The sequence below is a fragment of the Mastomys coucha genome, unplaced genomic scaffold (assembly GCF_008632895.1).
Source record: "Mastomys coucha isolate ucsf_1 unplaced genomic scaffold, UCSF_Mcou_1 pScaffold13, whole genome shotgun sequence".
Lineage (NCBI taxonomy): Eukaryota > Metazoa > Chordata > Mammalia > Rodentia > Muridae > Mastomys > Mastomys coucha.
In genome coordinates this window covers 49,481,889-49,508,156 of record NW_022196895.1, presented here as the reverse complement: position 1 = coordinate 49,508,156, position 26,268 = coordinate 49,481,889, and the positions used below count along the sequence as shown (strand labels likewise).

The following is a 26,268-nucleotide window of genomic DNA, read 5'->3' as shown; positions in this document are numbered from 1 at the left end:
GAAATTCACCTGCCTCTGCCTCCTAAATGCTGGGATTAAAGGCGTGTGCCACCACCGCCCGGCCACATGTTTATTCTTGAAGCTCAGTTTTTATCAGGGGAGAAACTAGTGAATTATTTAATTTGCTCAAGGGAAATTTCGGGCCATTACACTGACATGGTCGCATATATTAAATATGTCATTCCAATTAGACTGCTAGAAGAGACAGTTAAACACAAAGAGAACTGATGAAGATAAACCTGTTTGTATTCACGTGAGAACAGGCAGCAGAACTCTGGATCATGGCCGTGCTACTGCCTCCCAAGGACTGTCCTCTGTGCCCTCGCAGCATTAATCTCTGCAGTTGCACTGCAAGAGCAGCAGTTGCTTATGATAGTGTCCTTGAGTGGTGAAGAACCAGGTGCACTTACTATTAGTATGTTTTTGGTTAAAATATAAAAGTAGAGGCTAGGAACATGTCTTTGTCGGAGAAAACATATGCCAGTCAAACATTCGGACCTGAGCTGGGATCCAAGCACCCATGGAAAAAGCTGGGCATGGTGAGTGTGCTGGGGGGCACAGACAGGAGGATCCCTCGGGCTTGCTGTCCCGCCCAGCTAGTCAGTCTGTGAGGGCTCCACGATCAACAAAAGACCTCTTTCAGAGCGTAAGTTGGAAAATAGTTGAAAAAGATGCTGATGTTGACCTCTGGTCTCCACATGTGTGTGTACACATGCAAACACATGTAGACACATACAGCACACAAAACATGTATTTTTAAAAGCGAAATCATTTCCAAAAGTTTTTTTCTGGAAAAGTGAATTATGTGGAACCTTCTTATGTGGGGGCACCTTCTTCTAAGGATGCTGATGCTTCATTAGGACCATCTAGGCAACTTTACAAGTGTGTCGCAACCATCCTTGTACCCGGGGAAGACTCAGTAGTGTTGGTTTAAGTTGTGTCATAGCCACATAACTTATCAGTGTTTCAGCTTAGTACATCTGTCGTCATAGAAAAAAAGCCTATAGGTTTGTCTAACTGTGACATCAGTGTGTTTTCAGAAGTCACCCTCAACAATTGTCATTTGCATTTTTAGTCTACATTGGAAAAGATCTTATAATTACTATATACTTTTGTCTATTTACCCTTTAAGACATTCAGTAGCTCAGGATAGCCCGGAACTTAACTCCAGCATAGAGCTGTTGTCCTGCTTTGCCCTACGAGCATTAGGATTGTAAGGGTTACATAGATTACAGAGCCACCATCCTCAGCCACTCACTGCCCATCTGTCCATCTGTTCCCCAGCATCCCCGCACGCCCCAACAACTTATCAAGTATTGGGCGCTGTGGTCAGAGCCAGTTCTGCAGGATGAGGGAGCCTCTGCTCCTGCTTAGCCCCTGGTGTCTTTGGCATTCTTTCAGGCATTAAAGACTCTTCATCCTCAATTTTTTTTACCTAGTTTAAAAAGCTTTTCTGTTAATTAGTTAATTTGCTGAATTCTTACGTACTGATCCTTTTCTTTTTTCCAGCTGTTCTACCATAACATGGTTTAGAATGCTAATAGCACTGTTAAATCAGATTGTGCAGTATCAAGATTTGCTCGTAATGGCTGCAATATACTTTCTCTTTACAGCTTAATGATGCTGAAAATAAGTATAAGATTCTGGAAAAAGAGTTTCAGCAGTTCAAGGACCAACAAAACAACAAGCCAGAAATCCGGCTGCAGTCAGAAATAAACCTCCTCACCTTGGAAAAGGTAGGTCCGTCCGCTTCCGTCAGGGTAACTAGCTCTAGTGAGCAACTCAGAGAGCTGATCGCTACCTGTTCTAATGCAGCACAGCAGAGAAGGCGAGGCGTGTGACACTGGTGGGATTTGAATTGGTTGTGTGCTGTCAGTAACAGCTTGCATGAATAGATTGTGAACAGAAGTGACTACTATAGGAAGGAAGGAATCAAAACTTGTCAGAAGTCAGAGACCCAGACCTAAAATCTGAGTAGGAATGTGTGGAAGCAGGGTACAGCCAGTGTTCGTCCCAGTTTACCCAGGGTAACCCTGCTGCTAGCGCCGTGTCTGGGACCTCATCCTCTGACTTAGTGGTGAACTTCCAGTGTTGAGGCAGTCACTGTGTACGTTCTGGATTCCGCGTCCTGCATAGGAACTGTCAGGGCAGAGACCCACACACTTCCCAGCCTCTCGTTTACAGAAGGAATATTCACTCCACTCAGTCTTCTGTGTTTGAAGTGCAGTGATGGCTGCCATTTATGTTGGAATTCCTCCACAACCAGAATGTGCAGCAAGGCATTACAGAGTATAAATGCGGGATACCAAGATGCTACAGTGGGGACAGGTGTCTGCTACTCAGCCTGATGACCCGAATTGAGCTCCAGCAAGGAGAAATAAATAACTCCTGCAAGTTTTGGGTTGGCTTCGCATGTGCGTTCTGGTACCCACATGCACATACACACACTATTTTATAAGATTTATCTTACTATTTTTATGTGTGTGTGTGCACGTGTGTGTGTGTGTGTGTGTGTGTGTGTGAGTGTGTGTGTGAGTGTATGCCATGGATGTGAGGTACCCACAGAAGTCAGTGGGGTATCCACTCCTAGAGCTGGAGTTAGGAGCTAGGAACTGAATTTAGGTCCTTTGGAAGAGCCACAAATGCTCCTAACTATTGAGCCATGTCTCCAGCCCTGTAAAATACTGTTTAAAAAACTATAGCTATCCAATAGCCATCCAGAGGTGGGCATTTGCATTGAGATTGGAAAGGAGGAAGCAGAAATGCAAAGAGCTGTGAGAAGTGTCCAGGGAGCTCCTGACACTGAGAAAGATGGCCAGCCTCGAGTGTAACGTGGACCAGGTAGATTTTAAAGGCACGGCAGGGGTTAGGTTCTTCCTAAGTTGTACATATGGCAGTTACCTGGAACACATAACCATATGACTTCTGTCTCCTCCTCACTCAGCCACTTCCTTGTGTCACAGTAGACAGCTTCTTCACTTCTAAACAGGATTAATAAAATGGACAAAGTGCTTAGCGTAGAACCTGGGGCATTGTCTACATTTATTTAAATCCCAGGAGTGTATTGAGAGACATCGTTTTGTGACTGTCTCTGTCTTAGAAGTAAGGCATGCTTATAGCATTCCAGTTTTGAGTGTACAGTAAAACAACTTTTTAGGTTTTTTGTTGTTGGTGGTTTTTTTTTTTTTTTTTTTTTTTTTTTTTTTTTTTTTTAATTCCTTGTAAGTCTTTTTGGAACCAGGAGAGGGCAGAGTCTTATTCTGAAATAGTAACTGATAAAAGCATTAGAAATGCTGGGCAGTGACACATGGTCTGAAGTGGCTCTCCAGGCTTGCCAGAGTTGAGGGAGGGCTCTTTTCTTTTCTCTCCCTCTCTCCCTCTCTCCCTCCTTCCCTCCCTCTTCCCCTCCTTCCTTCCCTCCCTCCTTCCCTTTCTTTCTTCTTTAATACAGAGACATTGTTGTAGCCATGGCTGTCCTTGAACTCATAGAGATCTGAGTACTGGGATTAAAGCTGTGCGACACCATGGCTGCCTACCTATTAATATATCATGTCCATTTTCATCTAAAGAGTCTGAATTAACACTCAGATATAGTTTTACAAAATCTTGATTCCTTTTATCATTACAAAAGTAAATAGTTAATGGGTTTTTTAGTTTTCATTTTGTGTGTGTGTGAGGTATAGGCACTTGACAACTCTCCTGGAAGTCAGGCCCCTCCTCCCCTGGTGGCTCCAACACTGGTCCCAATGCTGTCAGTTTCCTGCTGCCAGCACCCTGCCCTCTGAGCCACCTCACAGGACCTGCACCCCAACCCCATTTTTTTCACTTTTTTTGAAGCCAGGTCTTACCTTGCAAGATGGTCCAGCACTTAGACTGGCCCCAAACTTGCATTGGCTTTCTGGTTGCTGAATTATATTTGTGAGCCATTGCACTCAGCTTTGTGAGTTTTGTTTCACCTGGAAAATGTTCTTTACATAGTTTGTAAATTATTGGGGCTTTAAAAACTTAAAATATGGAAAGCATATGTTTTAATGGGGCATATAGAGCTTGAAAAATCAACATATTAAAAGAATGTCAACATTTTAATCACGCTAAAAGTTGTATAGTATTGAATAATATTTTGGTATCTAGTGTGTCACCACTCTTAGAAAAATAAGAGAGATAAAAAAAAAAGAATGAAATTATTTATTATTCTTAGGGTACTCTATAAACACCATTGCATGGTTTCAGAGATGACTTCGAGGAGTAAATGACTATGACTAACCCAGTCCAAAGGAAACCATTTGGTGTTTCATATTGTAGCAGATTCCAGAGAGCCTCAGACAGAGGTAAATCTTAGGCGAGCTCTAAGATTTAGGCAAGCAGAAGAAAAGAAAGACAAGAATCAGTTACCCAGGCAGTTGGGTGAAGGAGAGTGGCTGACACATGGCTGGGCAGTCGGGTTTCTTGTTGAGGAATCCTGAGGAAGGTTGAGCAAGAAGTATAGAGAGTATAGTTTGGATCCTAGGCAAATAGCTGTAGTAAAGTTTTCAGTAGAAAGTTAATTAGTAGCAGTTTGCAGAACTTACAGACATATTTAAAACTGGATGATAAGAGACACTTGTATAGTTGAAACGAGGAGAGAAGCTAGGGCTGTATAAGTGGCAATAGGAATAGAAAAAGGGAAATCTGAAAATATTTTAAGGGATGAGTAGGTAGTTCCTTGTGATAGGTTAGAACTGGGAATGGACTGAAGACAAAAAATGAATGCTATGTCTTTGGTAGGAGATGGGAAGTTTGTCTTCTGCATTCTGAGTTGACTTAGGTCTTGAGCGATCTGTCTCCTTCCAGGGATATTTATCTTAGCTCTGGTGTGTGACTTCAATCACAGAACAGTGAAGCCTTAAATAAAATTATAAGTATAAGAGTATACCTGTACTGCAAGCACTGCTAATATAGGAGGTCAAGACTCAAGCTCAGTTTCAAAACAGCAATGAAAGTCCTGATACTGTAGTAATAATTTGAAAATCTTCTGTGAGAATATATGTCCTATAAATGAGATGGAAGTTCTCCCCCCCCACACACACCTCAATGATAAGGCTACCTAAACAAGGCCCGAACAAAGGCAGCATAAATAGTCCCGCTAACTTAGAAGGGGAGATCTCACTGAGTCCTACCTAGACAATGAACTACATGCACCTGAAGACGGTTGAGAAAGGCAGAGGCGGCTTCTCCCAGGGACGATCCCCACATTAGTTATCTAACACCACACGGCCAGCTTTGGGACTGGATACATACAAGCAACAGTGAATGGATTCAGCTGGTTGATTTATATATTTGTGTGTGTGTGTGTGTGTATACATGTATATATTTAACAGTGGTAAAGAAGTCATGAATTTGAGAGGGAGTCAAGGCCTTGGGAGCAGATGGAGTGAGGAAAGAGAACAAAGGAGTATTGTAATTATATTTTAAGTTTTTGAAGTTTTTTTTTAGATTTATTTTTATTTATTTTATGTGTATGAGTACACTGTAGCTGTACAGATGGCTGTGAGCTATCATGTGTGTGACTGCTGTTGATCTCAGGACCTCTGCCAGCCCCGCTCACTCCGCCCTGCTTGCTCGGGCGTAATTTACTGTGGCTGTCTTCAGACACACCAGAAGAGGGTGTCCAATCTCATTACGGGTGGTTGTGAGCCACCATGTGGTTGCTGGGATCCGAACTCAGGACCTTCGGAAGAGCAGTCAGTGCTCTTACCCGCTGAGCCATCTTGCCAGCCCCAAGTTTTTGAAGTTTTAGTTAATAATAAAAATAAGTTAAATTTTTAAAAAAAGAAATTTTAGTTACATGTATTATTCTAGGAATTGGGTCCACATAATTCTTTAGAATCACAAGCACCATATTCTTAAAATAAAATTAGGGATTATTGATAGTAATGAATTTTTGCTTCAGATCTGCAAGTAAGTTTTTAGGAATAAAATGTGCAGAATGGTGTGTGTTTTAACTTAGTGTATGTAACTATACAAGTATGAATTACTATATTTATGCAAACCTGGTAGAAGTGCCTAGTTTTTACTGTTAGAGTGGGTCTGTTGGGCCTCATCCTTGATCTGGTCCCAGGTGAAGACCTTGTCCAGGACCCATATGCATGCTCTCAAAGACTGTCTCCACTCTTCTGAGATATGGCTTGTTGTTAAATTACCAAGTGATGTGTATGAATCACTGGGCACAAGTGGAGGGATTATCTCCAGTACTCTCAGCAATATCATTCAACTCAAGATGCTTGAGACTGGTCGTGAAATGTCAACACATCTGAGCCCTAGCACTGGGGTGGGTTTGCAGAGCAGGAAGACCTGGACTCCAAGTGTCATATATAACCGCAGAGAGTTCTGGCCGTGGTGACGGGGACTTGGCAGCCTGCTCTTCCTGACATTTTATTTTGCTCTGAGTTTTCTAACACTGGAATTTTTTAGAGCCTTCATCTTTTGTTTTTCTGTGAAACATTTGGAGTTGTATGTATGGGAAAAAACTAAACTTGATATTAAAAAAATCAGCTAGTTCAGAGTGACAATGTTTTGCTGTAATTCAAGCAGATTATTACATTATCACTTAACAGTAAAACTGTCTTTTGGCTGCATGGGTTTGTTTGGTACATGGTTTGAAGCACTGAGTGAGTACATTCCAGAACATAGCCAACTTGGCTTTAGTTCAGGTACAACAGATTGCCTGCTGCAAGCATAAATAACCAGATTTTTAATTGAATCACTTTAGTGTTTTTCTTTATATATTTCAGGAAAGATAGAAAATAAAAGTGAGATGTGTGTTATTAAGGAACGTTATTTTTCTTCCTCTTGGGTTTATTTTAACATTCTTAAAATATTTTTTCATTTTTGACTTTGCACCTCTTAGTAAATTGCTTTTTGATAAAACACTGCACTGTTTCCAGTGTTCTGTGGTTTTGCCAAAAGTTATGAAAGTATCTCTCCAGCTCTCTTTATTAGAAGACAGAATCCCACCTAATGATAGGCCTTCCCAAGGAAACCCGCCTCTGAGATTGCAGTGCCAGCCCAAGCAGAATGTTAACAGTTAGAGCTGCTTTCTGTTAAAAATGAATGTATTTTCACTCTGTGTAATATACACATTTAAATACATTTATAGTAACTGTCTAGAGGCTAAGACTAATTCAGTTCTTTTTAGTCTAGCCTGCAAGGCAATAAAAATAATACTATATTTTAAACAAGAAAATGTTCATGTGCCATAATATTTATAGTAAATTATATAACAGCTTCAGACGATGTCATATGTCACGCTGTATAAACTCTTTTCTTAAGCCCGACTCTTTGTATATATTATCTTTCAGTGATTGCACACAGTGGTGTAGTGTTTCACTTGATATGATTTTAATCACTGTTAGGTTGAACTTGAAAGAAAGTTGGAATCTGCAACCAAGTCCAAACTGCATTACAAGCAGCAGTGGGGCCGCGCTTTGAAAGAACTTGCCCGACTCAAGCAGGTACGTGGTTGAGAGAGAGCGGATTCCGCCCTCCCTTTGCAGCTCTGGAAGTTTCACATTTGACACTGCTGTGTTAGAAGTCTGCATTGACAGCCCCAGTGCTGTGGTCTAAGATCTGAGGTTTTGGGTTTATTTTTTTAATGTGTTATAATATGCAAATTCATGTTTTCACAATTGAAAGCTGAAACTTTTATATCTTTTATTTTTAGTTGCCAGCAATCTTGTTCAAAATAATCAACTTACTTTCACTTACAAACAACTGCTTCTTTTCTTCGGATTCATTTCCATTAGGGACTTCTCTGAAGGGGATGAAGGGGACCATTTTGGGATAAACTAAATTTAGCATTTCTTAATATTTAAGAGCCTAACATATTTTAAAATAATTTTCCTAGGAATATACAATTAATCAATTGTGAAAGCTGTCATGGGGAAGTTTTGAATAATTTTAAATTTAAAAGACTTTATAGTTTTTTGAAAATCCTTATTGATATTTTCCTAGACAAAAAGGTTATTTTCATCAGAAATTAATCTTAATTTGGGCCATAATTTTTTCAAATGATTAAAATCCAAGAGAATATGAATGAAGCTTTTACTTTGAATATGACTTATTGGACCTATTGAAAGGTTACGAGTATTACTCTAACTTAAAAAAAAAAAATCAGTTTTATTCTGAATGAAATCTGGTACATAGTGTCTTTCAGATATTTCTTTAGTATGTTTCTATAATAGTATATTATGTGAATCCTTACCATCTTCTTAGAGAACTGCCAGACTGGATAGGAATTAAAGCGTAGTCAAGCATGTGTCCCAGAGTAGCTTGTAGCTATGCTGAGATTGCAGGCACTGCAAGTAAGGATTACATACTACATAGTGGGTAGACTCAACTTGTGTGTCCTTTAGTTGAAATTGGATCAAAAAAAAAATTGGATCAGGAATATTTTGAATTTCAGATTCTTTTCATATTTCATAATATTTTCACATATGTAAGGAGATATCTTAAGTGTTGTGTCCAAATGTAAACACAAAATCTACTTGTGTTTCATTTCGACATTAATTCTAGAGCCAGAAGGTAATTTTTTTTCTTTACAGTATTTTTAAGTATGCTTGTCTCCTGACCATGATGCTAGTCTCATCATACTAGAGCTCAAAAGTTTTGGGTTCTAGATTTATATTTTTCATTTTCAAAATAACAATGTACAATTTTAATGCTGGCAGGCCTAGTGTGGGCATTTTGCACAGTAATAAGTTCTTCCTAAACTTAAAACACTATGCTCAGTGTATGTAGGTAGGTAAGACATGGGCCTTGCCCTCTAGAGCAGTGAGAATTCAGCAATAAGAAAGACATAGTTGTAGCAGTTAGCTGAGCACTGTTCAGAAGAGAAAACCTATTTGTTCAGTATCACTTAGGGATGGTGTCTGAAGGGCGGGCAGGGTTTCAGATGAGCCTCTGGAGTTGAGTCATTAGAATATCAATAGCAAGTTTGGTTGTGATGTAGCAATAGAGTAGGGGAAAATGTAGTGACTGCTGTGGTTGCTGCAAATGATCATGAAGTGAGAAAGCATGATCTCTTATTAGGTACAGGAGGCTGCATTTTAAAGGTCATTTCCAGGAACCAAGCCTGGAACTGTAGCAATAGAAGTGAAACCAGATTCTCGTGAAAGGTGATGCTGAGGGCTCAGCAGAGATTCTGGGAAGGCTTTCCAGTTTGGGAGATACAGTGTAAGAAGCTAATGGTGCCAAGAAGCAGTAACCCCAGCAACATTCTAGAGGTTGAGGCAGGAGGGTTGCCATGAGTTGGAGGTCAGTTTGGATTACATAGTAAGTTCCAAGACAGCCAGGATTTCATAATAAGACTCTCTCTTAACTGGAGCAGAGGAAAGAGATAAGAGTTGCAAATATGAGTGGGCATTTTCAGTTTTAGATTTAGAAATATGCATCTTTTGTGATCTGATTGACCTCAAGTGATTAGGGCCCTTGGTAAAGAAGTGATCTGAAGCTGTGTAGGATAGAGCTTGGGATTTTTTTTTTTTTTTTTTTTCCCCCCGAGACAGGGTTTCTCTGTATAGCCCTGGCTGTCCTGGAACTCACTCTGTAGACTAGGCTGGCCTCGAACTCAGAAATCCGCCTGCTTCTGCCTCCCAAGTGCTGAGATTAAAGGCGTGCACCACCACTCCCGGCAGAGTTTAGGATTCTTACGTTTAAGGTGAGCAGTATATAATAGAGAAGAATTTCAGTGGTGATTATATGGTGGTGTCTTTAATTCTATCATCCCTAGATAGCAGATGAAGACATGGACTGACAGTTGTCATGTGTGCTCATGGAGACACTAAGTGATAAGACAGACTGAAGCGTGAGCGAGCTCTTCCTGTTGCAGTCTCAGTGCCTGCATGACAAGGGTTTCCCACAACAGCATTGGAGCAGAAGTGATGAGTTGGCTTGTCCTAGTAGAAAGTCCGGAGTCATTGCCTGCTAGAGCAGAATTGAGGATAACTGATTGTCTTTGAGGAAGAAACAGCTAGACTTTATAAAGTCATAATGCTAAGATACTGTGGTTTTGTACAGAAGTATAGGGAGGACTTGTGGAACAGGGAGCCAGGAGAGTAGAGAGAGAAGTAGAAGGTTCACTTTGAGAGACTTTGCGCCAAAGAACTGTGATGGAGAATAGTGAGGAAGGCATTGATATCAACCCTTGGCCATACTGGCATGCATGGATGAAAACACTCCGAAAACAAACTGAAGCCAAGGAGTTATGAAATCTCCAACCCCAGATCCCTCTTTGCTAGTTCTACTTCTTCCCATCTTGGATCCTGTGGGTCTGGTCATGTAACCTATTTCCCACTTACTCTTTCTTCCTGTACATTTTTACCCTCTGGCTCAAAAAAATGTTTATTATTTGTTCCTAATAAGAGAGGGTATCACTTTCAGCTCTTTTCTTTCTCTTGAATTTATTAAGGAAACATATTATAGATTAAGGGAAGAAAACTTGAATTAATACTTCTCTAAAACTTACAGTCCATTAATGAAACTAAGAGCAACAGGGCTGGGGTGATGGCACATTGGGTAGGCTGCGTGTGGGGACCTGAGCTCACTTCCTCAGCACCCGTATAAAAACTGTGTGGCTGTGTGTGCCAGGAACCCCAGCTTTGGAGGAAGGAGATAAGTCCATCCTCAGAACTTGCTGGCTGGCATGCCTCGCCAAACCAGCTACCTCTGCTAGCTCAGCAAAATACCTTGTCTCAACATAGGAAGGAAATAGCTTCCTTCCCATGGTCCTTCTTGCCCTCTTCATGTGCATAGACATGGGCATCTACTCACATGTATGCTTCACACATCCACACACACTAAATATTAATTTAAAATAGCAGTCTGAATGAGTGCAGTGTGTTTAGTGCTTTCTTACTTTGGACTAATTTTATCCTTTATCCTGTAAACTTTCTGCTTTAGAAACATTATAAACAAGTTTTGAGGTCACTAGGAACCTTTGATGTTTTGCAGGCCATACTGAGATGTGGTAATTTGAGAAGAGCAATAGCCCATGGGGTCTTCATAGTGAATTATGCTATGCCACTAACAGTTTTTGGAAGATTAAAATTAATAACTTCATTAAATTGGCACATTTCACATGTGTGAAAATTACTTTAAAATTTTTCCCTAAAACTCTTTATTAAAAACACATTTATTTTGTGTTTGAAAATAAAATTGGAAGTGTCTCTCTGCTTTTGTTCAGAGAATTGTTTGTGCAACTTTTTGTTTAAATTGGATTAGTACCATGTTAATTTTACATTGCCTCTGGTGAATAGCCACGAGGCTATAATCTCTGCCAGTAATTTGTCACATTGAATCCCTCTGGAGGGCCATAGAAAACATTTGTGTAGTGCGGATTGGACGGTGAAAGCCGTATCTTAGATTGTTAATAAATGTTAATGACAAAACCCAGCTGGTACGGCTTGGAAATAAGATCTAATGCTTGGTGCCCATTGCCAGAACAATGTTTAAAGAGAGCTTTCCATTACTCAGAGGCAGCCTAGGATAGTCAATTTGTGAATTAAAAAATTCTAACCTTCTGATTGTTTAGAAAAAACTTTTCATTCTCAGCCTCAATCCAACTTGTATGTTTTCTAAAGCTTTTTAATAACTGGTGGCAACAGCTGTAATAAATAAATATGACATGAAGTGAGCCCCAATTTAGAAAACAAGGAATTAATACTCTTATATTTTGGGTTTGGAGTCTTGGGATATTAAAACCACTTGTTTGATATGCAGGGGCAATTTAGTTTCCTTTCTCCTCTTTGTGAAAATGCGCTGTAGATATATTTTTAAACAGTACCTAAATACATGCTTGAATGATAACAAATACCTGAGGTTGTCTGCACTGGTCTTTGTGTTCTCAATGAGAGCGTTATCAGAACCCCTTCTAGAATGTAGATCTGCAAGCAGAATAGAAGCTGCATTGTTTAAATGAATCATGGTATAAAGCATGAGTTAGTCATAAAAATTTAACATTTTCACTATGTTACATACTTCTAAAACTCTGTATATTTGTCCTCAGGACAGGAGATAGAACTAAGACTTCACTTAGTAGCACGTGGGTCCCTTACCATATTTGTGCACAGTAGATGTGTTTAACACTAAGCCAGTATTTTTAGTTAAAGCAACACAGACTTCCTCGGCTGACATCAGCACTATCTTGTCCAGCCTCCTGCCTATCCACTCAGAGTAATTAATTTGATTAATTTATAAGTAATTTAGCCAAGGATGGGGATGTAAATCTTTGTTTAAGAAAACAGTTGGAGGTCCAAGTCTTGGTTAAAAACTGTGTCTTGAAACCATCCAGGCCCTCCTACCGACTTGTCAGCTCTGGGTTATTTTCAGAAAACTGGACTTGAGTTCCTTAGTTTAGTTCTGCGTTTTTCCCACAGACGTGGATGGTATGTGTGAGTGGGAGAGTAAGTAGTGGCCACTTTGTAGCAGCTGTTTAGTCTACTGTGTGCATGTTTACATCTCCTTCTGGATTTATAGGCAGCCAGGGCAAAATAGAGATTCTGCTCCCTTGATTGAGGAGCCTCTAACCCGGAGCACCTGGCCATGGGAAGCTTGGCCCTGGCCTTGTTTTTGCATGCATATGTAATTATTAACAATATAACATACTTGCTTTAAAATTCAAAGTGTTTCAAAGATTTCTCTGGTATGTTTTAGAATAAAAATGTGTCAAGTTGGGGGAGGTGTTAAGTTCATTTTATAAAGTAGCCTAGAGTTAAATAATCAATTTCTGTTCATTTTTCTCCTTATAGTCATACTTTTTCTCATTATTTAAAAACAATGCAAATTTTTCTAGTTGTAGTGATACACATTTGTAATCCCAGCATTCAGGAGTCAGAGGCAAAAGGATCAGGACTTCACAGTAAGAACACTGGCTCAAAAAACTGTAGACATTGCATTGTGTAATAGAGAAGTAATAATCTTACCTCCTTCCCAACTAGAGATAATCACTTACTGTACTTTTGCCCAGATATTTTTCTTTTCCTAAAAATAACTTGTCTAAAGAATGCATTTATGGATAAGTATGCACACCCATGCAGGCACCCATGAAGGACCACACAAAGGTCACACACACTTCTTGGTTGTTGTCTAATGAAGCAGGGCCTCTCAGTGAACTTGGTGCTCACCAGCTGGCTAGCCTGTCTACAACCAACCTCCCAGTCCTGTGGTATATAGATGTGCGACACCATTCCTGCATTTCCTGTAGGACATGAGAATGCAGTACACTTCCTTGAGGCTTCTGCAGAAGCACTTTCCACACCATCTTCACCCCAACCTCTTATCTCTAAACTGTCTTCTTGCTTCCCACTGAATACCATTATCCTGAATCTTTTCTTTGTAATTTCAGCACATAAGCTATTGTAAAAATATATCCAGGAAAGCCTGGGGGCTTAGAGCTATAATCTCAAGTCTGTGTAAGGATGGAGCAGGAAGAATGAATGCAAGGCCAGCCTGGGCAAGCTGGTGAGACCTTGTGTCATCGAGTGGAGTGAGCCTGTCTGCAAGCTGTGAGGAAAGTGATAGAGCAGCATAGCCACCCCGCCCTGACCCACCCCACCCCGCTTTGGCTGTCCTGGAACTCACTCTGTAGACCAGGCTGGCCTTGAACTCAGAAATCTGCCTGCCTCTGCCTTCCAAGTGCTGGGATTAAAGGCGTGCGCCACCACCGCCTGACCTTTTTTAAGTTTTACTAAATGTCGCTCACTGATTTCCTGAAGTGGTTGTGCTAATTTTACATTTCCAGCAGTCATACAGAGCTGCAGGTGTGGCCTGGGGAGAGACTTGCCTAGTATGTATGGCTCAAGCCCCAGCACCACGGAAACCAGCACAAACGTACCACATGATATCTCCCCCTCTTCACAGTCTTGCCAACGGTTGCCTACTATTAACATTCTGAGTTTGATAAGGTTGAAATAGTGATATTTAGTGACTTCAATTTTTCACTGTCTGACTTACTCAGGACTTTTAGCACCCTTTCTATATACTTACTGGCCACAGCGGTCTTCATCAGTGGAAAACCCGGTTGTTGTTTGTTCCATAGAAATCTATCAAGGAGTATTGCAGATTAGTAATCACGGCAAAGAGAGCATAGAGTGTAGGTTAAGGACTGGGGAGATAGCTTCTGGTGCAAGCATGAAGACCTAATCCCTGGCACCTGTCAAAGGGAAGTGTGTCTATATGCATCTGTCACCCCAGCTCTAGAAAGTGGTGAAGCGATGATCACATCTCCCAAGTTAGCTGAAAACTTTGTTGTTGTTGTTGTTGTTTTGTAAAGATTTTTATTTATTTATTATATATAAGTACACTGGAGCTGTCTTCAGACACTCCAGAAGAGGGCATCTAATCTCGTTAAGGGTGGTTGTGAGCCTCAGCGTGGTTGCTGGGATTTGAACTCAGTACCTTCAGAAGAGCAGTCAGTGCTCTTAACCACTGAGCCATCTCTCCAGCCTCTGAAAACTTTTCTCAAGGTGGAAAGCAATAGAAGACAACACCCAGAACTGGCCTCTGGCTTCTGTACATGCACATGTGCATACACACAGATACACATACACACACATACAATAAGATTAAAGTTTGAGACTACATACGTAATTGAAGAAGTTTGAAATGCACAAAAATTAAAAATTCATGCCAAAACAATACAAATATGAAGTAACAAAAAGATCAAGTGTATGAAATATATTTTGCTTTCTATAAGATTGTCACTGTTCTAATTCATACTGGGTTTTGTTAAGTAAACATCTTATATCTCAGAAGAGCCTGAAAGGAAATTTGACATGAAAAAGTTGATTAAAAGATAAGAAACAAAACAGATGAAAGGAATAGAAAATGGTACTGAGAAAAGTTGGAAGTCTGCACACTCCAGGTTGTTTTAAAACTGAGCTAAGTGCTTCCGTAGAGAAACTGTGGATAAACCCACATTCCAAACAGCCCAACAGTATGCTCTAAGGAACAGACCTTCACCGTAGATTTGGCATAGCATAACAATAACTTCAGGCAGGTAGTCTTGACTCAGGAAGTGTCCCTGGGGGCAGCTTTCACAGTTATAGTCAGATTAATAGAATGAGGGAGGATATACTCATCACACAATACAAGTGTGTATGAAAGGTTAGACAAAACTAAGACAGTTGCATGCATATGTGAACCTGATGACATGACTACAAATGAAGATTCACACACTGCAAGTGACCACTGGCGTATCCAGAGCAAACCCTGCAAGTGACCACTGGCCTATCCAGAACCAACAATGAAAGTGACCACTGGCCTATTCAGAGTCAGCCCTGCAAGTGACCACTGGCCTATCCATAACAAACCCGGCAAGTGACCACTGGCCTATTCAGAGTCAGCCCTGCAAGTGACAACTGCCATAAAGAGAACAAACACTTCCTTGAACGACTTTCTGGCCCACATGAGGTATTTCGTCAGATTGTGCAGAAACTATATTAAACCACAATTCAACACATTTCAGAAGATTGTACATTAGGGTGTGCCCCACTCAGGGATACTGAAGTGTAAATTAATAAAATTCAACAACATGGGGCATTAGTAGTTTACTTCTAATAACCCATTATAAAATCAAGACCATATGAAATTAGAAAATATTTGAACTCAAAATAATAAAAAAGTGCAATCTATCAGAGCAGGCAGTTGGGATGGGAAGATTGTGCTTAGCGAGGAATTTAACAATGGCTGCATTACAATATAAGAAAAGAAAGATGCATCTCTAGACAGAGCTAGGGAGATATATCATTCAGTAAACTGCCTCCCATGCATGAGGACCTGAGTTTGAACCCCATTGCCTATATAAAAATCTGGCATGGTAACATATGCTGGTAATTCCAGCATTGGGAGGCAGAGGCGGAGACAGGCAGATCTTTGGCCCATACCAGCCAGATATATCTGCCTGTCAGTGAGCCCCAAGTCATAAGATCAGCTCCAAAAACAAGGTACCTGAAGAGCACTTGAGGTTTACCTCTGGCCTCCGCATGCAAGCATACAAGCATACCCACACAAAAACGCAAAAGTTGTTTCTTTGAAAAGAAGTCTTTGGAAGAGAGACACCCTCTATAAATATCAGAATGTTCAAGTGATAGAGGGTTCTGGATCCTACCAGCATGTGAAGAGACTAGGATGCTACAATGAGTGAGTTTGATTACCTACTAAAGTGATTCAAAAGCTAACAGGTAATAGATAATATATACAAAAAAATACCTGACTCAAACCATTGAATTTACATAAACAGTATAGGAAGAAATAATCCTAACCCCACAGATTATTTAAAAAAATTTTTTTTAAATAAGTCACCACTATAATAGCCATGATTCTAGATCTTAAAATTAATCTATAGATTCAGTAACAAGGAAATCACAAGTGCAAAACTAGCCAGTTAGTCTCAAACAGGCACAAAACCTGGAAGGGCCACACCCTGGCTTGCTCACTGAACAAGGTGGTTGTTTAGTACCATAAATGCAATATAGAGAGCAGGGCATGAGCTGGGCATAGTGCATACACCTTTAATCCTAGCAGTCAGAAGGCAGGAGCAGGCCTGTCAGGGACACTAAGACAGTACAGACGCAGAAGATGCCACCTGTTGCCCTGCTGTCATAAGGAAAGAATAACACTTGTTGGAGAAATACGCGGGTGGACGTGGAAATTCCCCGTTACATACATAGTCGAGGGTTTTACTGCAACACTGTGTGTCACGATAGAGTCTCTTACAAGGCATGGAATATCTTCCTCCTATAGATTGTTGCATTCATTTTAGAAACTCTTATCAATGTCTGTGGAAGAATTGTTAATTTTTAAATGCAAGTTAAGATATATCATTTGATCCCCTTTTAAAAAAAAAGATTATGTGCTTAGATTTTTGTATGAACCTAGAGAAGAGAAAACTTTATCAACTAAACTGTGGTTGGAATTAGTGATCAGAGGCTGTCGTTAATTTTTTGTAGGCACACTGGTGTGTAGATAGGGCTCCTAGATGCTCCTAGATGCAAGTGCTTCTGCAGTTCTTTGTGCTAGCAAGCGGCTGTGCCTGCCTTCACATTCTTATCTACTGTAACTGTTCAGCAAACTTTAGTCCCCATTGGCCATGAGTCACGACATCAAAAAGAGAGAAGGATTAAAAAAAGATAATTAGGGGGCTGGAGAGATGGCTCAGTGGTTAAGAGCACTGGCTGTTCTTCCAGAGGTCCTGAGTTCAAATCCCAGCAACCACATGGTGGCTCACAACCATTTGTACCAAGACTTGATTCATACTTCTGGTGTCTGAAGACAGCTACAGTGTACTTATATATAATAAATAAAATAAATCTTTAAAAAAAAAGATAACTAGGAGAAAAGTTGGGCATTTCTAAATTTCATTGGGTCCAGAATTGGCAGCATATCATTCAGTCCCAAGTATTGTCCATAAGTCAGTCTTGTGAAATGAGTGTTTTCACAGTGATACATGCCAGCTTCTGTTTCTTTTAAGAGGGAGCAAGAAAGCCAAATGGCTCGCCTGAAAAAACAGCAGGAGGAGTTGGAGCAGATGCGGCTGCGTTACCTGGCTGCCGAGGAGAAAGACTCAGTGAAAGCCGAGCAACAGGAGCTGCTGGATATAAGGAACGAACTGAACAGGTACTATCCCTAAAACGGTTCCCTTTCTCACAACACCCGTCAAATATGCAGCCTTTTAATGTGGTCTTCCCCAAACTGAGAAGGGTACAGTGTCAGATCATTCAGAGATAGGTAAAACAAACACACACATACACATGTTTATGTTGATATGATAAAAATCATGTTAAAAAACAAGATTTATTTTCATATGATCTACACATTTGATAGATGCCGCGGACTGGGGAGCCTTGATGATGCCTCAACCCGTGGGAGAAATCGGGGTCCCAGTAATTAGGCGGGCAAGGAGTCGGCTATTGAAAAAATGGCAGACACAACACAAGGAAGTGCAGGATCTGAATGTATATGTATTTCTGAAAATTGGCCATCAGATTCTTATGGTCATTACAAATGCAAAAGTCAGGCAGTTCAGCGGTCAAGGTATATCTGAGGTCATCTGAAAACACAATGAGTCTAAAGCAACAGCTGACTCCTGGATGAGCGCTACCCCCCCCACCTCCCCCAGAGCTCTCTGGCGTGCAGGGCCTGGCTGAGCCAGGGGGCAGAATGGACAGGACTGCATGAGGGTAGAGGCTCATACGCCTCACAGAGCAGCTCTCTCACACACACCAGGCTCAAGGTCCAGCCAATCCTTAGTAAATGCCCACTATGTTAATCTTCTGCCTTCCCCCTCCACACCCCCCCTCCCCCCCCCCGCAGAGATATGCCCCAGGGGTCCCAAAGCCCTGGGAGTGGCTCAGCTGCCCTATGTATGTGACTGAAAATGAGGACTCCAGTTGACCTTGCCCTGGGATTATCAACTTTTATTCAGTTAACTTCAATACCTGACCTCCCTTTCTATCTTCCTAACAATGCCAGAGACAATTAGTCTGAATATGTAACATTCCCTATGAAATTCCAAGCCAGGGTTCGGCTAAGATGTTGGAACATTGATGAAGATCAAAGAGCAATGTCTAATTTTGTTTAGCTATTAGTAAATCATAACTTGGTGGGCACCTAGTACGCAAGACTTTCCATAGACTAACACAAGGACAAATCTGGGCTACCTCTGAGTAGGGAATGCCAAAGGGTCCCCAGGAGACTAGCCTCTTTGAAGCTGTACACCTCAGATCTGTGGCCAAGCCTTCAAGCCTGACACGCAGATTTCACTGGAGTGGGCGTGGCAGATAGACAAAAAAAAAAAATTGATCCTCACTTACCAAAACAGTATTTAGCACATAGCAAAGTGCTTTTTAAATTGTTTTATGTTTTAGAGATTTGTTTTTATTACCTTTATTTATATGTATGCCTGTGTTTGTACATGTTTCTGCCATGTATGTGGGTTCCTGTTTAAATCAGAAATGAATATTGGTTTCCCTGAGCTGGAATTAGAGGCAGAGGCAGTTGTGAGCCACCCAACATGAGTGCTGGGAATTTAACTCAGATCTTCTAGAAGAACAGCAAGTGCACTTACCCACTGAGCCATCTCTCCAGCTCCTTTAAAATGTTTTATATGACAGCATATTTTGGAAGGTATGGGTTATGTTATTTTGTTAAAGGACAGCACCATCCAAGCTTATAACATTAGAGTTGTCAAATGTGTGTTTGTTGGAGAAAATAATAGTACGTATTTAGCTCTTAAGCATGGCCTAGAGATGACCTTTACCATTGACATTCAGTGAACTTCTAAGTTCTCTTAACTAGTTGAACTCTAGGCCTACATTATGTTGTCACTGCATGTTTTTATACATGGAGCTACCATAGAATATCAGATAGATGCATATTGGCCATAAACTGCACCATGCTACCCAGAAGCCAGCCACCTGTGGAAGCCAAAATGTGATAGTATTTGGAGATGGGGTCTTTAGCTGACAGGTGAGAGTGGAGCCCTCACAAGGGCACTGTTCCCATCTAAGGATCTTGCAGGATATTTGATCACACTGTGAGCCCTGAGGTTGAATTATTTACTGGAAAAGAACAACAACAACCACCCCCCCCCAAAAAAAAAAAAACAAAAACCTGTTCTAGTTGTAGTGTGGCTCAGCCTTTAGCACACACTTTTTTTTTTTTCTCGAGACAGGGTTTCTCTGTGTAGCCCTGGCTGTCCTGGAACTCACTCTGTAGACCAGGCTGGCCTCAAACTCAGAAATCTGCGTGTCTCTGCCTCCCAAGTGCTGGGATGCTAGGCAGTAAGCATCAGAGATGACAATTATGTCAGGTGAATAAAAGTTACTTTTACCTAAGAGCCACTGGGGAGCATGCTGACGTTCTTCCCCTCTGTGAGGACAGAGACAGAGGTGCACTGTGCTCACACCCCATGTTGGACCCATTAGAACTGTGAGCAAAGCATCCTTTGAGCTACCCAGTCTGTCCTCTTTTGCTCTGGCAAGCCAAGCCTGCTAAGTCTTCTGTGCCCTTAAAAATGTGCTTGTCCCTTGATAAATGAGGTCAAAGTTTCCCTTTTAAAATCACTATCAAAAAAACTATACAGTACACACTCAAACATTTGCTGTTTTCCTATGTAGGCACCCATATGATGGGGTTTATAGATTAGACATAGTAAGAAATTAACAATCAATAAAATTGAACAATTAAACACCATACTATAATAAAAGTTATGTGAACTTTGGGCCTCTGCCAAAATACCTTGTGTTTCCACTTCTTGCGATGACATGATACCTGATGTCCGGTCATTTGAACACATGCCCTCGGATGCTATGATAGTCCATCAGACAATTGAGACTAACAGGCAGGGAGCAGATACAGCTGAAGCAGGCTGATTGAAGACCTGGACAGATCTGCTGGACAGCCTGGGATCCCAGCACACTACTCAGAGGGCATGTACTTCAAAACTTAGGAATTACTTATTTGGGGGCATTTTTATCTAATGCTTTGGGACCATAGAGTACTATGGGTTAGCTGGAACCACAGAAAGAGCCATGCCCAGGGCAGGTTGTGGTAGCTTTGTTTATTTATGCTGCTTAGTAATTCCTAACATGAAATGGCTGATGTTAGGGTTAAGGTAAAAACAATGCTCCAGGTAAGGCAGGGGAGCACTGAGGTTAAAAATTGTCTCTAGAGCCGGGCAGTGGTGGCGCACACCTTTAATCCCAGCGCTTGGGAGGGAGAGGCAGGTGGATTTCTGAGTTTGAGGACAGCCTGGTTTGTAGAGTGAGTGTCTCTAGAATCATAGGGAGCTCAGGCTCCATGATATTAGCTGTGTGGCTTCCAAAGGTGTTAAAGTCTTTCTCTTTAATCTTGTCCTCATTTCTAATCTCATTTCCAGCCCTACTGAATGAGTTGTTTTGAATTTTTTAAAAAGGTAAGATAGGCATATAAATCATTTAAAACAATCCCTAGGGCTGGTGAGATGGCTCAGTGGGTAAGAGCATTGACTGCTCTTCCGAAGGTCCTGAGTTCAAATCCCAGCGACCACATGGTGACTCACAACCACCCACAATGAGATCTGATGCCCTCTTCTGATGTGTCTGAAGACAGCTATAGTGTACTTATTTATAATAATAAATAATCATTATGATAATAAATTAATTAATAAATAAGAGTTTATTATAAAAAATCCCTGGTTTAGTAGGGCTTAATTAAAGTTATTGTATTACTAATATGAATAACTAAATAAGAAATTCCTTATGTTAATTCTAAGTTACCTTTAATCAGTATTAACAGTTGTCCTCAAATAGTCTCACAAAACCAGACTTTCAAGTATTAAATGCTATCAATGAAACACCAGCTCAATAAGAAAAACAAAATAAAAAACTGTAGTGTGAAAAATCTTTTTGATAAAGATTGGTTGCTGAGTTCAATTCCCAGCAACCACATGGTGGCTCACAACCATCTGTAAAGGGATCTGATGGCCTCATGCAGATAAGCACTCATACACATAAAATGAATTTTTAATAAATATTTGATATCTGCAACATTGTAAACTTGGAATCCATGAAACAGTGAACTGGAACATGATCTCACTGAGACCTTACTGTCGGTGAGGAACCAGCCCAGAAACCAAGTGCATACTGTGTGCTCAGGTCTCTTGATCACTTAAAGGAAGATGAGCGCTGCCCGGCAAACTGTCAGTCATACCCAAGTGAGTGTTAGCATCACCATACACCGTGACTGAGAACTGAGCTAGTGAGATGACATACATTATGTCCTCCGTATGTGTGATTGGAAAGACATGGAAACACTTCACACACAGACACCATCCATAGCTGCTTTACTACTACTTTACCACTGTGGCTCAGCTGCCAAAGAGTTGGTGCTGCTGTGGACCATCACAGGCACTGTGCTTGTATTTGCTGCAGAAAACGTCTCTGGGGTTCTCAGCAGTGTGTGATGTCCTTTAAAGGAAATCAGATACCTAGGCATCTTCAGTGCAGTGGGACCATTCCAGCAAAACATGCTATATCATGGCATCCAGGTAACTAGAGCAGGGATATATTGAACATGGAGAAGAAAGCCCTTGGGAGAGCTGTCTGAAAATAATCTGGAGGACTGTCCTATTAAAAGGAACTAGGCTTCTCCTTTTGGGTGGAAAAACAAAAAGCATTAAAAGGATTAAGAGGCATACTGAGCTCACAGGGCAAGGAACTTTCCAACGGTGGTCCTGTTGATTCTGAGGGAGGAATTAGAGGAACTAGATGTAATTAGAGACACAAGCTCTTTCCCAGGGTGCACTTTCCCTTTTGATTTACTGTGTGTGACCTAAGATGAGTAAATGTAAAGAAAATACTGTGTTCAAATAGCAAAGATACTTTGAAATAACTTAAGGTAAACAATAAAGGATGTTAAATGATGGCACGGCTAAATAATGGAGCACTGAGACGCTCTACAGCAAGACTTGCAAAAGAAGATGTGATCAAAGTCAAAAAGTAGGATGTAGCACTGCATATTGGGCATCACTAAAAACTCAGGGCTGGAGAGACAGCCTTGTGCTTCAAGTGTACACTGCTCTTCCAGAGGACCCGAGTTTGGTTGCCGGCATTCGCGTCAGGTGACCCATAGCAACCTATTCCTCCAGCCATACAGTACCGATGCCTGACAGCAGCCAAGCTTATGTGTCCATCCCACACATGTTACATATAGTTAAAAATAAATCGTTAGCCGGGTGGTGGTGGCTGCACACCTTTAATCCCAGCACTCAGCAGGCAGAGGCTGGTGAGTCTCTTAGTTCAAGGCCGGCCCGGTCTAGAGTGAGTTCTAGGACAGCCATGGCTATACAGAGAAACCCTGTCTCAAGCAATAAACAAACAAATAAATCTTTAAAAAACTTTAAGTATTTATATACTTAACATATAACTAATATTTATAATGAGTAATAATTAAGATGGCATACATATGCATCTTAATTTAAAAGAAAATATTCATTTTCTGGTTTCTGTGTTTGGTGCTTTTCTTATTTTTTTTTAAGTGACAGGAACTGAACCAAGGGACTTGAAGTGGCAGGCAAGTGCTGTCCCACTGGATAGTGAGTAAACTGTGTCCTCCTGGCTTGTCTTGTACAGCCCAGCTGGCCCCGAGTTTGTGGTCTCCCTGCCTCTCCCCATGTGCCCTGCTTAGGGTGTATTGTACTGTGCCTTACCGTTTGCATGCATTCTGTAAGTACAGACGTATCGCTTTGATCAGGTGGTAAGTATTGGTTTTGCTCTCTTACTGTGTAAAAAGAAAAAAGAAAAACTAGTAAAACTTCTGAATTGTCTTGTTTTTAAATAGTGCTATTAAGAGTCAAATAGTATTTTGTCTGCTACAGTGGCCTTTGCTCTTGATTTCTCAGGTTAAGGCAGCAAGAACAGAAACAGTACCAGGACTGCAGAGAGATTGCAAGTGGGAAGCTGGGCAACCCGCGGGGCTCTGGGCTGGAAGAAGGCCTGGATGACTACCTGACACGTCTGATAGAGGAAAGGGACACTCTGATGAGAACGGGTGTCTATAACCATGAGGACCGCATAATAAGTGAACTCGACCGGCAGATCAGAGAGGTTTTGACAAAAAACAGTGCCAGTAATTAAAAACACTTGGGAAATCTTTGCAGGTACTCAAGGTCTGCATTTTGATTTTTTTTTTTTTTTTTTTTTTTTTTATAAAATCCTCAAAAGCAAGGAAAATGGCTACTTTGGAATGCTCTTTTTAATTTTTTATAAGCTAAATTTTATATGTTACTGTATATAGTATTTATTTGATTTTACTTATGCTACCTCTCCAATGCTGGTTTCATTTGTAATTGTGTTTTAAGTGCTCATTTAAGATGACTTTTCAGTGTTCTTCAGTTTAAAATCTGTTTTGACTTTAAAAACAGCCTTTCACACCTTGTCCCAGGAGAACTGACCACAGTAGTTCCCAGGATATAATTTTTTATGTTGAGCCAAGAGTAAGTGTTGCACTTTAAAAATGCTGTGTCCTGTTCCCTTGGATTGTAGATATCTTCAAGTTGAAGCCAATTATAAGTGTAGCCATTTTTTTAAAAAAGCATTTATATGACCAGTCTTTTTCCCCCTCAACCTGTGGTATTTGCAGATGACAACTTTGAAAATAAAGCAGTCTCAGGCAGAGACGCTGTGTGACATGTTGGCTGACAAATTAGTCATTGCTTATACACAGTTCATGTAGATGAAAAACAAATCAAATTCCAAATTTCACTGGACTCCATTTCAAGAACATGAGGAAATAGCTTGGTCTGACCACAGTCTCCTGCTCACGACTCTGTGAGGCTTCTTGTTGTTGTTAAAATTATAGGTTGCCTTTGTTTTCAGTAATGGCAATACAGCTCAGAAACAGACTATGGAAACAGACACCTAGCGACCTTAGCTCAGAACACCAAGTGAAGCTGGGCTATTTCCCTCCCTCTGAGTCAATCTGTTTTCAGAGTCCCCGAGAGTCAGTGCAGCGCAAGTCCTCCAAACCTCCAGAGCTCCTTCACACCGCATTCTCCAAACCACCCCATCCTCATGGGGCGCTTATCCCCATCTCTGGGTGACACTGAACAGGTTAATTAGCAAACTCCCAGTTCATGTGGCATCTTAAAACAGAAAGTAAAAATTCTGATTCCCCAAAATAACAAATTTAAGTGTATACTTCAAGTATGTACTAATTACCAGTAACTTCAACACAAGCAAAGCAGGTTATATGGTAATGTTCATTAAGTATATTTCTTGTTTGTGAAATTAAAACCTCTATAGGCATCATATGCTTCTTTTCTTTAATTAACAAAGTCTTTGTCTTCTAAAAGCAACCCAGCAGTAAATAACAGAAAGGTTGCTGGATGTGAGGGGTGATGAGACAGATAATCATAGCAGGGATTTGAAATATGAATTATGGTTACATGTTCCTGATTGTTTTGGTGACATGAATGGAGCAAAAGTATTTTTGTTTTAGAAAGTCCTGGCCGAATACTGGTTCTTCCTCCTGTACCCTGTGAGGCCTGGAGCTTTTCAAACACTAGAGGGGGCCTTAGAGTAAGTGGAAAGGACTTCTAAAATGTGTGTGTGCTTTGCCTTCGAGAAAGCCATCTTTGAGCTACTGTAATTTGACAAATAAAATCCTCACTGTGTGCATCCTTGAATTCTGTGGTCTCTTTGTTTCCAAATGGAGTGGGGAAGGTGCTGACGTCCTCCTGTATGTTTGCCTCCTGTGTGTTTCCTGGCGTCTTCCACCACACATTTTAAACAACAGAAAGTGAGAAGCTGAAATGTTACTTTTCACTTCATCAGCGATAGCTAGCACATTCCTGCATGGTGCTTCACATATTCACACCAATCTTTGTTCAGGAGCTGTCAGGGCATGGGTGCAACTACAGCAACTAGTGCCTGTGTCTCTGTGCAGTCTGAGGTTCACAGAAGATGCATGGAAGGGGTGCCCGGTGTCTGCAAAGTCGAGCTAGCACTGTGTCTGTACTCACTTGGAGAATTCCTTCACAGGGCTGCCCCAGGGATGCAGATCCTGGTGTGTAGACTGCATTACAGATGTACTGGGGCTCTGTACAAATGAAGGAGGTCATATGATTTCCTCTACTGACTGTGCTGGTCAGATACTGATACGAGTCCATGGGTGGTTCCAGTATGAACTGTGTGTGTGTCTGAAGATACTAGAGAGTAGGCTGGCCTGGCTATTACAGCTATAGGAAGGACTCTCTACCTTACAGGTGTGGTCTCACTACCGTTGCATCTGGCTTCCCTTACATGATTTTTTTAAAAACTTTTAAAATTTAAAATAGCGTGTGTTTGCTTGATGTGTGTGGGGTGTGGTACACTGTGTGTGCTGTGAAGCATGTGTGGTGTCCAGAGGGCAACTGTGTAGAGTCAGTAATTTCCCTGTGCCTTTATGTGGGATTGAACTCAAGTCCCCGGGCTTGTATGGAGAGCCCCTTTATCCTCTGAGCCATCTTGCCAGTTTCCCTAAGATGATTTTACTTGGTAAAATTCACATTCCGCATAAAATCATTTTGAAGTATATAATTCCATGGTTTTGTGTGTTTGTAAGGTTATGCCAGCACCATCACTATTTAAAATAGTTTCATTACTCCCCAAGAAAACCCCTGTACAATTCAAGGTTCTTCCTTTTCATCTCTGCTGACCCAAGTAACCACTAACCTGCTTTCTGCCGGTATGAGTTTGCTTTGTGTAGACATGTCCC

At 41.0% G+C, this 26,268-nt stretch overlaps 1 protein-coding gene and 1 long non-coding RNA gene across 4 annotated transcripts in view; one reads left to right on the top strand and one right to left on the bottom strand.

Moving 5' to 3' along the window:
• The window catches only part of Cep120 (centrosomal protein 120), a 64,234-nt gene extending 39,036 nt beyond the window's left edge, over positions 1-25,198 (top strand). For all 3 annotated transcript variants that reach the window (XM_031365696.1, XM_031365694.1, XM_031365695.1), the window contains 4 exons: positions 1,614-1,736; positions 7,392-7,490; positions 17,504-17,649; positions 23,414-25,198. In XM_031365696.1, the coding sequence (XP_031221556.1) occupies positions 1,614-1,736; positions 7,392-7,490; positions 17,504-17,649; positions 23,414-23,648 (603 nt within the window). In that variant the 3' untranslated portion in view covers positions 23,649-25,198. The remainder of the gene's footprint in view (positions 1-1,613; positions 1,737-7,391; positions 7,491-17,503; positions 17,650-23,413) is intronic.
• Positions 11,875-23,293, bottom strand: LOC116087172. Its single transcript, XR_004117285.1, has 3 exons — positions 23,222-23,293; positions 14,020-14,075; positions 11,875-11,918 (listed from the first exon to the last, which is right to left on the bottom strand). It is a non-coding gene; the product is annotated as an uncharacterized LOC116087172 (long non-coding RNA).
• Positions 25,199-26,268: the final 1,070 nt, after the last annotated feature.